Here is a 13,596-nt window from a genome sequence, read left to right as displayed (position 1 = left end):
GTAACATAACAAGGTTTTCAATCATATGTGTGTGTTATTTAATTTATTCTATAATATTATGTGTATAGTGAAATACTGAACAAGTTTCAGAGACAGACTGAAATCACCAGTTTATCTCTAAATCATCTCTGTTCCTTCCAAATTCAGTACAGGCTATCCCATACTGCTGTTAATCTATCATATATGAGATAATGTGTATGGAAAGTAGTTTGGCTTTTCCACAGTTACAGAATTGTTACTGAGATTTTATTTTACTTTTTGCAGTGGATAAGTTGTGTTTATTGTGTAGTTCACCATTCTTATTGCCAGCTGCAATTTAATTTAAATCAATTAGTTGTGCTCATGTAAAATTAAGTCCCAGTTTGGAACATGAATTAGGATACTTTCTTTCTTAGGACAAATTTAAAGTGTTGGAGTCAAAAAATTATCGTGTAAATAAACCTTATATTAAACTGACACATTCCACATCATTAAAATGTCATATTCATGATCTATGGAAAAAGTATTAATGTAATGTAATCTGAGCATACCTTGTGAACTGACTCACAGTTTCCATATGATTGAGAGAAGCTAATGGCAAGTGAGAAAGCTTTATTGTTTATAAATGACACACTGGGTTTCATGTTGCATAAGTTCTGAAAAAAAAACTGAAACTCACACAGCTGTTACCTGATTAGTGCCTTTAACAGATAATCAATATTTTGCCATATTGCTACAGATCCCAAACCAAGAAGTAGATGATTGATGATGAGAGTACACTTGCTTGTCTGGAGGTTTCTTTATGCCCAGAAGAGAATGTAGCAGTTTCCTCTAACTGCCATGATGTTACTGAAACATAGGATGTTTACTCCAAAAAGAAATCTGTTACTTTAATGTGGTTTCTAAAAAAAATTCCTGTCTTGAGTTGCAGAGGTGTGTAAAACTATCTGTTGGAAATTGAGACTCAGAACTTGCTTCTGTCATCATCATAAATATGGCCAGAAATTTGTCCTGGCTATTTAGGTACAAATATTCTTGTGTGACCTCTTTATACCACAGATTAGTGAAGACACACTTGAAAGATGAAAATTTTGTGCAGATGACGATCTTCAGTAGGAATGGAATAATGAAGGTGGCCAGCAGCTAGAAGACCCAACCGACTTGGCTTTATGAATGGTTTTAAAGGATGTGTGACATTTAATGTAGTGGAAATTATTTAAAAAGTTTCAAGATAACAATTGGTATGCAGCAAAACATTCATAGTGTCTATCATTTTAGCAACTTAAAATATACATCACAACAGGAAACAAAAGGAGCTTCTCATTGTATTGTATGGGTTTGGCACATTTTTGCATGTCCAGTTGCTGTAAATCAGTTTACAATGAAGCAATAGCTGCTTGAAACACATAATGAAGATCCATCTCAACCACTCTTGAAAGGAAATTTCGTTATGGTTTCCCTGCACAAACTCCAGATGGTTTCTTCCTTAACACTGTATTCCCTTCCATCCTAATCCACCTTCTCATTACACACATGGTGCAATGGAGCACACCGTACTCATATAGTGACATAATAACTCATATGATGTAATAGGATTCTAATGTAAACTGCCAAAATGTTTAGTGAGCAATCCCCTTTTGCATATGATGTGGGGAAACTATTCATATTCATGTTGGTGGATTAAAGCACATAAAAAACTTTAGCAGTGGGTGAGGTTATTTGATCATTTTTCTTGATCATACCTTTTTGTTTTTGCAATTGCAGTATTTCAATATTTTTATAATGTATTTAGTGTTAGGTTTTAGTATGAAACATCAATTAAACAATACTATCATTTAGTGCAGTTAAATGTAAAATTATATGTTTTCCTACTTTTATAGCATCTGTTAAAGACTAGTTTGCAGTCTCATCAGGATGAGATGGGATTTTAATGCAACTATTGAGATGTGTTAATTAGTAGTGATAACTGTCACTCAGTAAACTTTTCTGTACTTCATATCGTAGTGACAAGTTCACTGGCCTTTTGCCAGATGCAGCATAGCCACTTGCTGAGCAGATGTTGCTGCACTGCTGGGGAGTCTTGCTCACTGTTTCACATCGTAGCTACAGTTGTTCACTGAGGATGGAGATCCAGTTTGTCATGTTGTGGATCATGATCTGCAACTGTGAAAAGTGTGCCTATGGTATTCAAAGAATTACTGTTTCCTGCTGCCTTCGTGGTCGTGAGCTTGCACCTTCAGAGTTAAGAGTCTCCCACTTCTACTGCATTGGTTTGTGGCTGTGTAGCTGCCAGTATTTACTACACAGTCAGTGATTGCCATAGAAAGAAAATAATGAGCAGCCTTTGTATGTATGATTAGAGTACTGGTTGTGATTTGTGAAAATCCCTATTCTTTGAACTGGAATTTTAATTTGAGTTCTTGCGTATAATGCCTTGTAACTTTGATTAGTAACTGCTATATTTGTCATAGTCCTCAATGTGGACCAGCATTCCATGTTTCCAGAAGATGCCCAAGTTATTGCTAAGCCCACTTGTAAAAAGCAATACCTTACCAAACTGAAACTCTTTTACTACTTGGTGCAATAATGGCCAGGTATAAGCAGAATTATTAATTTTAACTTGTGTGTTTTATTTTTAAAGACTAATGAGTTAAAATGCCATGAAAGATTAATCATTAAAATTGTTTATTCCCTTTTACACACTCATTGTGATAAATTGCCAATTTAAAAAAAAATCAGGATTATTGATTCAAAATATAGAAACATATTGTTCACAGCTAAGGTCTGAAAGGGCCTTATGAGATTTTTTTGGCATGCAACATGTAATTCATTTCTGTTGTTTTCACCTTGTGCCTATGCGGGTTTTTACCCTCTGTGTGTTTTAGAGTATCTAATATGAGCCGAATAAAGGGACTGAGCAATATCTGGGCTAAGCTCATGCTGGCCATCTTATGTCAATGCCTGATTACTAAGCAAAGGCATTTGTTTTCAGCTCTTTGAATTGTGATTTAATGTTGTTAATGCTTTCATTGTTTACATGTGAATTGGGCACTTTATTAACCCATGTATTGAATAACAGAAAACTGTTATGAAACTTGTAAATTATGTTAATACCGATTCTCTCCCTTTATGGCATTTAAACTCAAATGAGCAAAATTTTAAATTTTCTTGAAATGTTTAAAATAATAACTTAAACTGTCATTCTGATTTTGTGAGTCATTAATAACTTTATGGTGGCTCTTATAATGCCTGTTTTGGAAGAAGTCAAAATAACTGTGTGTTGACTGAAGTATCATCTTTCTCAGGAATTCAAATGTTCATTATTGTCAACATTGTTTGAATGCCACTGAGGTGAATTAATGTTGTAAAAAATCCTCCTCCTTTTTGAGTATGCTGAGTTCAGCACCTTACCACTCCTAGCTACCTGCTATTTTGTACTGTGTGCTTTATTTTAATGGTACATTTATATGTAATGATTAATGTGTATCAGGCATATCTCATTTATATTTGTTAAAATTTTCTTCTCAGCATGTGTATTGCGTTAAACATTCTGTTTCTCGTTTTGTCATTCTTTACGATGCATTTTTATTTAATCATTACTAGTATAAACCATATATAGTCCTTCAACAGGTTAAAAATGTATGACTTATTAAGTAGCAATATAACATGTGTAAAATGATGACATCAACTACATGGAATATGGTTAAAGATGGATCAATAAATTAGATCAGTAAATCAAATAAAATAAAATCAGCTATCTTGTTTTAATACTACGTTGTAGATCTTTGACAGTTCGTATACAGTTTGTGCAAATTGATTTTTATGTGATAGTTATATCTGGACTCTATATGAATTTTAAAAAAAAGGAACAGATGCCAGAAATTTGAAGACTGTCTTTAGTATTGATTTTGTTGAGAAGCAGTATGACTTGGGCAATCCTACAGCCTGAAGTTTTGTTATTGAGCACATTGTTTACCATACAGGTTTTTTAAATGTTGATCATCTTCCCTCTGGGACTTAAACCATGATTAATTTACATATTCCTTATTGGCTTTAGATCTCTGTCTCCTATTGAAAGGAGGTGTGATTGCCAGCTTGTCCTGATGACTGACCGTGTTTACTTCTCTATCTTTCTTAGTGTCCGTCTGAGCTCCTGGTTCTTAATTTCATCATTGAGATCAGAACTGTGCTATATCTCTCTGTGAGTGAAATTATAAGACAGAAAATCGAGCAGTTCAAAATTTATGAGAATGAAAGTGAAATTCGGCCTAAATATTTATTTAAGCTGACAAGCACACCAGTGTGCAGTGGAGTCAACAGAGGAAACAGCAGGTTATAATTCATACACTTACATATTCTTTATGCCTCTTATGATGTATCATGTCATTATGATGGTTCAAAGTTAAATATTTCTGTAGACACCATGCCTGTGATCAAAATACATTCAGATAGTGTACATTATCCTTGCTGAGATTTAAAAGTTCAGTGAAGGTATTGCATACAATATCTTTGGATGGCCCATACCACACACTTAACAAAGAACCAGTCATTAAGCTTTGAGTATTCCAACCCATTTGAAATCAGTGAAACAACAAAGTGGCAATATTAACACTGGCAACATTCTAGATCATACTGATTATGAATATTTTGGCTACCCATCCATACACATCCATGGATACTGACAGTGAGTAACACCACTGTGACACAATGCAGTAACATCTATGTGACATCACTTCAAATTTTCTTTTTTTCTCATTGGCACTTTTCAGTTCTTCCCAAATTATGTCGTAAAGTTAACCAACCTGACTAGATACTTCTCATAACAATAACTTCATTTTGATAATGATTTAAAAATAATATGAACTCTTAAATTAATATTTGTGAATGCCTTATAAGTAGATTCTTAACAGTAAAATGACTTACTTGCTGTGATGAGATGGCTAAGGTGTGTAATGTAGCTCACAGCAAGACGCAACGTCTCAATCCGTGAAAGTTTGCGATCTCGTGGCTCTGTTGGTATCAGCGAGCGCAGTGCTGTATATGCTGAGTTCACACTGTATTGGTGGAAATTCAGATTAATTGATAATTGTTTTTATAATATATTTTCTTTAAAATGAAAATGTAGTATTATGGAACAAATTTTTGATTCTTTTGTCTCAACTGTGTGGGCTAGACATTTTAAATGTGAGAATATCCAAATATCTGTGAGAACAAAAACTAGCTTGTTAATGATTTGTATTGACTTTAGATGAAGACTGGTTAAACATAAGGAACTGGGCACTGTTGGTTTAAGTAACTATTTTGTCTTTTGATTTTAATTCAAAGATACCAAAATTAGGGTCTGATAGTATTAACTAATTTTAAAGCATCTACATTAAATGCAATACATGTGTGGAATTTTTTGTCCACTCTGCTGCAGAAAATGTGTCAATATCCTTACTGACACCTGTGCAATGTTTAACATGACTTAGTGCCAGAAATATGCAGCCTTACAAAATAAGTTTATGAAACAGGGATATGCTATCTATAAAAATATGCCAACACTTAAAGAATAAAATTTGACAACCCAGCAACCAGCCATCTGTTTACATGCCTTTATAACAGTAAACTCCTCATCTTTTCAACTCAAAGATAAACTTTGGGCTCATCAGTAAATATTATTTATTTTCTATTCAAGATGTTGATTACTGTAACAGACCTTACAATATTTGTGTACTATTTCTGACACTTTCTCTTAATAAATCCCAGCATCACAGTTCCTCATTGGTAGATATTGTCATGTGGTAACACAACTGAGTCAGAATCGAAAAGCAGGGACGTCACTGAAGTACAACACTTAGCTCTGAAAGAATGTTAATTCCCAACATATGGACACAAGAGAACTCGAAATTCAGAGGGGAAAAAGGAGGCTGGGGGCTTACACCCACTTGCTATAATTTCATTCCTTACAAATATAATTTTCTTTCTTTCTTTCTTTTCATTATGCATGTGATAAATATGCTACAGCTATACCCGTGAGCAAATAGTTAATGGTTTGTCAAATAATGAGGTTCAGTGACAAGTCCTTCATTTACTTCTTTCATAAGCTGTTCATATTTTCCAAGAACTTATTATATGAAAAGATATTTATAATTTCTGTTTCCCACAAGAAATTTTCACTATTTTGGCCTTTAAGACTGTTTGATTCTCAGAAATTATGTAGTAATTAGTTACCCTTATTTTTTAAATTAAAAACACTTGCTTTAAATAATATTTTTAATTAAAATTTTAAGAAATTTGAGAAAATAATGAACCTAAGAATTTGCATAAAAATCAGATATGTACAATGCAATAACTAAAGACTCCAGCTAACATTATTAATGTTACAGAAATCCATCATATAAATAAACCAAATTATTACATGTTTCTCTGTGATGTAATTGCAACTACCTAGCTCTTATTGCAAACTAGAATCTAATAACAATAATAATTACTACTCTGATGTAAATCTGTAAGTAATTACGAGAGCCCTTTGTGCAGTCAGTTGGGTTTTAAAGGTCATACACACAGGAAGTGCAAAATGGCTAAGCAGGGATGGCTAGAGGACAAATGTAAGGATGTAGAGGCTTGTCTCACTAGGGGTAAGATAGATACTGCCTACAGGAAAATTTAAGAGACCTTTGGAGAGAAGAGAACCACTTGTATGAATATCAAGAGCTCAGATGGCAACCCACTTCTAAGCAAAGAAGGGAAAGCAGAAAGGTGGAAGGAGTATATAGAGGGTTTATACAAGGGCGATGTACTTGAGGACAATATTATGGAAATGGAAGAGGATGTAGATGAAGATGAAATGGGAGATAAGATACTGCGTGAAGAGTTTGACAGAGCACTGAAAGACCTGAGTCGAAACAAGGCCCCGGGAGTAGACAACATTCCATTAGAACTACTGATGGCCTTGGGAGAGCCAGTCATGACAAAACTCTACCATCTGGTGAGCAAGATGTATGAGACAGGCGAAATACCCACAGACTTCAAGAAGAATATAATAATTCCAATCCCAAAGAAAGCAAGTGTTGACAGATGTGTAAATTACCGAACTATCAGTTTAATAAGTCACAGCTGCAAAATACTAACGCGAATTCTTTACAGACGAATGGAAAAACTGGTAGAAGCCGACCTCGGGGAAGATCAGTTTGGATTCCGTAGAAATGTTGGAACACGTGAGGCAATACTAACCTTACGACTTATCTTAGAAGAAAGATTAAGAAAAGGCAAACCTACGTTTCTAGCATTTGTAGACTTAGAGAAAGCTTTTGACAATGTTAACTGGAATACTCTCTTTCAAATTCTGAAGGTGGCAGGGGTAAAATACAGGGAGCGAAAGGCTATTTACAATTTGTACAGAAACCAGATGGCAGTTATAAGAGTCGAGGGGCATGAAAGGGAAGCAGTGGTTGGGAAAGGAGTGAGACAGGGTTGTAGCCTCTCCCCGATGTTATTCAATCTGTATATTGAGCAAGCAGTAAAGGAAACAAAAGAAAAATTCAGAGTAGGTATTAAAATTCATGGAGAAGAAGTAAAAACTTTGAGGTTCGCCGATGACATTGTAATTCTGTCAGAGACAGCAAAGGACTTGGAATAGCAGTTGAACGGAATGGACAGTGTCTTGAAAGGAGGATATAAGATGAACATCAACAAAAGCAAAACGAGGATAATGGAATGTAGTCAAATTAAATTTGGTGATGCTGAGGGGATTAGATGAGGAAATGAGACACTTAAAGTAGTAAAGGAGTTTTGCTATTTAGGGAGTAAAATAACTGATGATGGTCAAAGTAGAGAGGATATAAAATGTAGACTGGCAATGGCAAGGAAAGCGTTTCTGAAGAAGAGAAATTTGTTAACATCGAGTATAGATTTAAGTGTCAGGAAGTCGTTTCTGAAAGTATTTGTATGGAGTGTAGCCATGTATGGAAGTGAAACATGGACGATAACCAGTTTGGACAAGAAGAGAATAGAAGCTTTCGAAATGTGGTGCTACAGAAGAATGCTGAAGATAAGGTGGGTAGATCACGTAACTAATGAGGAGGTATTGAATAGGATTGGGGAGAAGAGAAGTTTGTGGCACAACTTGACCAGAAGAAGGGATCGGTTGGTAGGACATGTTTTGAGGCATCAAGGGATCACAAATTTAGCATTGGAGGGCAGCATGGAGGGTAAAAATCGTAGAGGGAGACCAAGGGATCAATACACTAAGCAGATTCAGGAGGATGTAGGTTGCAGTAGGTACTGGGAGATGAAGAAGCTTGCACAGGATAGAGTAGCATGGAGAGCTGCATCGAACCAGTCTCAGGACTGAAGACCACAACAACAACAACAACACTATGTGATCAAAAGTATCTGGACACCCCCAAAAACACGTTTTTCACATTAGGTGCAGTGTGCTGCCATCTGCTGCCAGGTACTCCATACCAGCGACCTCAGTAGTCATTAGACATCGTGAGAGAGCAGAATGGGGCACGCCACGGAACTCACGGACTTTGAACATGGTCAGGTGAGTGGGCGTCACTTGTGTCATACATCTGTATGTGAGATTTCCACACTCTTAAACATCCCTAGGTCCACTGTTTCCAATGTGATAGTGAAGTGGAAACATGAAGGGACACATACAGCACAAAAGTGTACAGGCCGGTCTCATCTGTTGACTGACAGAGACCACTGACAATTGAAGATGGTCATAATGTGTAATAGGCAGACAACTGCTCAGACCGTAATACAGGAATTCCAAACTGCATCAGGATCCACTGCAAGTACTTTGATAGTTAGGTGGGAGGTGAGAAAACTTGGATCTCATGGTTGAGTGGCTGCTCATAAGACACACATCACGCTGGTAAATGTGAAACGACGCCTCGCTTGGTGTAAGGAGTGTAAACATTGGACAATTGAACAGTGGAAAAATGTTGTGTGGAGTGATGAATCATTGTACACAATGTGGCGATCCAATTGCAGGATGCGGGTATGGCGAATACTTGATGAACGTCATCTGCCAGCATGTGTAGTGCAAACAGTAAATTTTGGAGGTGGTGGTGTTATGGTGTGGTCATGTTTTTCATGGAGGGGGCTTGCAGGCTTGCAGCCCTTGTTGTTCTGTTTGGTACTATCACAGCACAGGCCTACATGGATGTTTTAAGCCCCTTCATGCTTCCTGCTGTTGAAGAGCAATTTGGGGATGGTGATTGCATCCTTCAACATGATCGAGCACCAGTTCATAATGCATGGCCTGTGGCAGAGTGGTTACGTGACAATAACATCCCTGTAATGGCCAGACCTGCACAGAGTCCTGACATGAATCCTATAGAACACCTTTGGGATATTTTGGAATGCCGACTTCGTGCCAGGCCTCACTGACCGACATTGATACCTCTTCTCAGTGCAGCACTCTGTGAAGAATGGGCTGCCATTCCCCAAGAAACCTTCCAGCACCTGATTGAACATATACCTCTGAGAGTGGAATCTGTCATCAAGGCATTACTGATGGAGGGCGCCACAAACCTGTAAGTCATTTTCAGCAGGGTGTCTGGATACTTTCGATCACATAGTGTATAAGTAATATTTATGTAGCAAGAGTTGGAGTTGAGCTAGTATATCTATGTTAGATTCACAGTTTTGGTAACAACTACATGTGAGCTCAAATGTCATTGTGAAGTTCTTTGAGTTGGTGGGAGTTCTGAACATTGTGAATGTTTCATAGTTATAGTTTTCATATTTGTATTAACTAGTCAGAATTTGGTGGTGAATGGACACTATAAAAGCATTCCCACTGTCTGATTAGTTCATAATTAAATGCATATGCTTATCTGTGGTCATTATTCAATATGAGATATTTTATTAAGCTGATCATAAAGTGGATATATGCATCAATAAATGTGAAGTTACAACACCTTAGCTAGTGCTGTGTTGAGTATATCATGTCAATACTTGAAGATAAGCATCTGAAGGCAATAAAGCATTGCAGGTAAGGCATATCACAAACTGAACTCCTGGATGGAGAGTGCTGCTTACACAGACACTGAATATTCCAGAATATGCAAATGTCACAAGAATAAGAAATTCTGAGAATCTTACAGAAATGATAGATGCTGAATAACAAATATTTGCTGGTGATTGGATTCAAACTGGTGACCTGCAGTGTGCCAGCACAGCTTGTGGCATTGCTCCCTCTCATAGAGAAACAGTGACCCATTCTTTCAGAGATTTTCATTGGAGCTGACTATAGCACACTGGATCTAGACCTTGTTAGGGGTCCTCTGTATTTTAGCACTGAGGGATTTTCGCATTCTGGTTGTGTTGCCACATCCTCTTCACTATGGTGAGGATTGAAGGTAGCCCCTCCCATCAAAGCTTTGTAATCATGAAGTAGGTCTTCAGTTTCCTTGAACAAAAAGCACCCACCATCACTCTATGCCGCAGGACTGTAGTAGGGCTTCATACAGAGGACGTGGACGATGTCTTTTTGCTTTCATGTTCTTGACGAAGGGTTATAATTCTTGACTTCATATGTGACATCCGACAAGTAATGTAGGTTATGAATTGGCCAAAAGTAGCCTTTTAGTAATTTTTCTAAGAGTCCCACCTTCTGTACGGGAATAAAAATCTGTACTAAGTTTCCCAGGCTGTATCTCACTGGCTTGTGCTTGGTGTTATAGCGCTCTTGGTCCTTCTCCTGGGCATGAATGTCACAACAGGCAGTACTGTATTCCAGTGTGTGTGTTCAGCATCAATATACACCAAGAGAATGTCTGTTAACACCTTATTAAAGCATTCTGTGAGACAATTTGTTTGTGTGTGGTAGCCAGTTGCCACCTGTGGGTGATGTCACAATGTGAAATTACCTCTGATACTAACCTTAACTGGAAGACTTTTTCACAATCAGATATCATTACATGGGATGCTCTCTGCTTCAAAATAATGTCATCAATAAATAATCTTGCAATTTCCAGAGCTGTGGCAGCATAGCATCTGATGTAGTCAGCGCAGACTATTATCCATCGATTCCTGTTAGTCGACTGTGGGAAACTCCCATGAGGCTGATACTAGTTCAGTAGAATGGCACTGCTGCTGGTGGAATTGGTACCCAATGTCACAGAAGTAATCATAACTCATGCTTCTGCTGCTGGCATTCCTTACAATGGCTCACATAGTGTTTACTGAGTTAGTAGAAACCTAACCAGTGATTTATGTGTCTGATTCTGTATAGTGTCTTCTTGAATACCAGGTGACCAGATATTGGAACATGATGGGAAAACTCCAGTATAGCTGCTGTAGATGATCTGGGATGATGAGCAGTTATTTCTACATCTACATCTACATCCATGCTCCGCAAGCCACCTGATGGTGTGTGGCGGAGGGTACCCTGAGTACCTCTATCGGTTCTCCCTTCTATTCCAGTCTCGTATTGTTCGTGGAAAGAAGGATTGTTGGTATGCTTCTGTGTGGGCTCTAATCTCTCTGATTTTATCCTCATGGTCTCTTTGCGAGATATACGTAGGAGGGAGCAATATACTGCTTGACTCTTCGGTGAAGGTATGTTCTCGAAACTTTAACAAAAGCCTGTACCGAGCTACTGAGCGTCTCTCCTGCAGAGTCTTCCACTGGAGTTTATCTATCATCTCCATAATGCTTGTGCTATTACTAAATGATCCTGTAATGAAGCGCGCTGCTCTCCGTTGGATCTTCTCTACCTCTTCTATCAACCCTATCTGGTACGGATCCCACACTGCTGAGCAGTATTCAAGCAGTGGGCGAACAAGCGTACTGTAACATACTTCCTTTGTTTTCGGATTGCATTTCCTTAGGATTCTTCCAATGAATCTCAGTCTAGCATCTGCTTTACCGACGGTCAACGTTATATGATCATTCCATTTTAAATCACTCCTAATGCGTACTCCCAGATAATTTATGGAATTAACTGCTTCCAGTTGCTGACCTGATATTTTGTAGCTAAATGATAAGGGATCTATCTTTCTATGTATTCGCAGCACATTACACTTGTCTACATTGAGATTCAATTGCCATTCCCTGCACCACGCGTCAATTCGCTGCAGATCCTCCTGCATTTAAGTACAATTTTCCATTGTTACAACCTCTCGATACACCACAGCATCATCTGCAAAAAGCCTCAATGAACTTCCGATGTCATCCACAAGGTCATTTATGTATATTGTGAATAGCAACGGTCCTATGACACTCCCCTGCGGCACACCAGAAATCACTCTTACTTCGGAAGACTTCTCTCCATTGAGAATGACATGCTGCGTTCTGTTATCTAGGAACTCTTCAATCTAATCACACAATTGGTCTGATAGTCCATATGCTCTTACTTTGTTCATTAAACGACTGTGGGGAACTGTATCGAACGCCTTGCGGAAGTCAAGAAACACGGCATCTACCTGTGAACCCGTGTCTATGGCCCTCTGAATCTCGTGGACGAATAGCGCGAGCTGGGTTTCACACGAACGTCTTTTTCAAAACCCATGCTGATTCCTACAGAGTAGATTTCTAGTCTCCAGAAAAGTCATTATACTCGAACATAATACGTGTTCCAAAATTCTACAACTGATCGACGTTAGAGATATAGGTCTATAGTTCTGCACATCTGTTCGACGTCCCTTCTTGAAAACGGGGATGACCTGTGCCCTTTTCCAATCCTTTGGAATGCTACGCTCTTCTAGAGACCTACGGTACACTGCTGCAAGAAGGGGGGCAAGTTCCTTCGTGTATTCTGTGTAAAATCGAACTGGTATCCCATCAGGTCCAGCGGCCTTTCCTCTTTTGAGGGATTTTAATTGTTTCTCTGTCCCTCTGTCATCTATTTCGATATCTACCATTTTGTCATCTGTGTGATAATCTAGAGAAGGCACTACAGTGCAGTCTTCCTCTGTGAAACAGATTTGGAAAAAGACATTTAGTATTTCGACCTTTAGTCTGTCATCCTCTGTTTCAGTACCATTTTGATCACAGAGTGTCTGGACATTTTGTTTTGATCCACCTACTGCTTTGACATAAGACCAAAATTTCTTAGGATTTTCTACCAAGTCAGTATATAGAACTTTTCTTTCGAATTCATTGAACGCCTCTCGCATAGCCCTCCATACACTACATTTCGCTTCGCATAATTTTTGTTTGTCTGCAAGGCTTTGGCTATGTTTATGTTTGCTGTGAAGTGCCGTTTGCTTCTGCAGCAGTTTTCTAACTCGGTTGTTTTACCACCGTGGCTCTTTTCCATCTCTTACGATCTTGCTTGGCACATACTCATTTAACGCATATTGTACGATGGTTTTGAAATTTGTCCACTGATCCTCAACACTATCTGTACTTGAGACAAAACTTTTGTGTTGAGCCATCAGGTACTCAGTAATCTGCTTTTTGTCACCTTTGCTAAACAGAAAAATCTTCCTACCTTTTTTAAGATTTCTATTTACGGCTGAAATCATCGATGCAGTAACCGCTTTATGATCGCTGATTCCCTGTTCTGCGTTAACTGTTTCAAATAGTTCGGGTCTGTTTGTCACCAGGTGGTCTAATATGTTATCGCCACGAGTCGGTTCTCTGTTTAACTGCTCAAGGTAGTTTTCAGATAAA

The 13,596-nt window shown here is 37.9% G+C and overlaps 1 protein-coding gene across 1 annotated transcript in view; it reads right to left on the bottom strand.

Moving 5' to 3' along the window:
* Positions 1-13,596, bottom strand: part of LOC124555259 (basic helix-loop-helix transcription factor scleraxis-like) — an 87,409-nt gene that overhangs the window by 32,204 nt on the left and 41,609 nt on the right. The window contains exon 2 of the mRNA XM_047129128.1: positions 4,903-5,033. Coding sequence (XP_046985084.1) covers positions 4,903-5,033 — 131 coding nt within the window. The remainder of the gene's footprint in view (positions 1-4,902; positions 5,034-13,596) is intronic.

Source organism: Schistocerca americana, chromosome X, assembly GCF_021461395.2.
Source record: "Schistocerca americana isolate TAMUIC-IGC-003095 chromosome X, iqSchAmer2.1, whole genome shotgun sequence".
Classification (NCBI taxonomy): domain Eukaryota; kingdom Metazoa; phylum Arthropoda; class Insecta; order Orthoptera; family Acrididae; genus Schistocerca; species Schistocerca americana.
The sequence above is the reverse complement of the archived record's forward strand: the minus strand, read 5'-3'. Positions and strand labels throughout refer to the sequence as shown.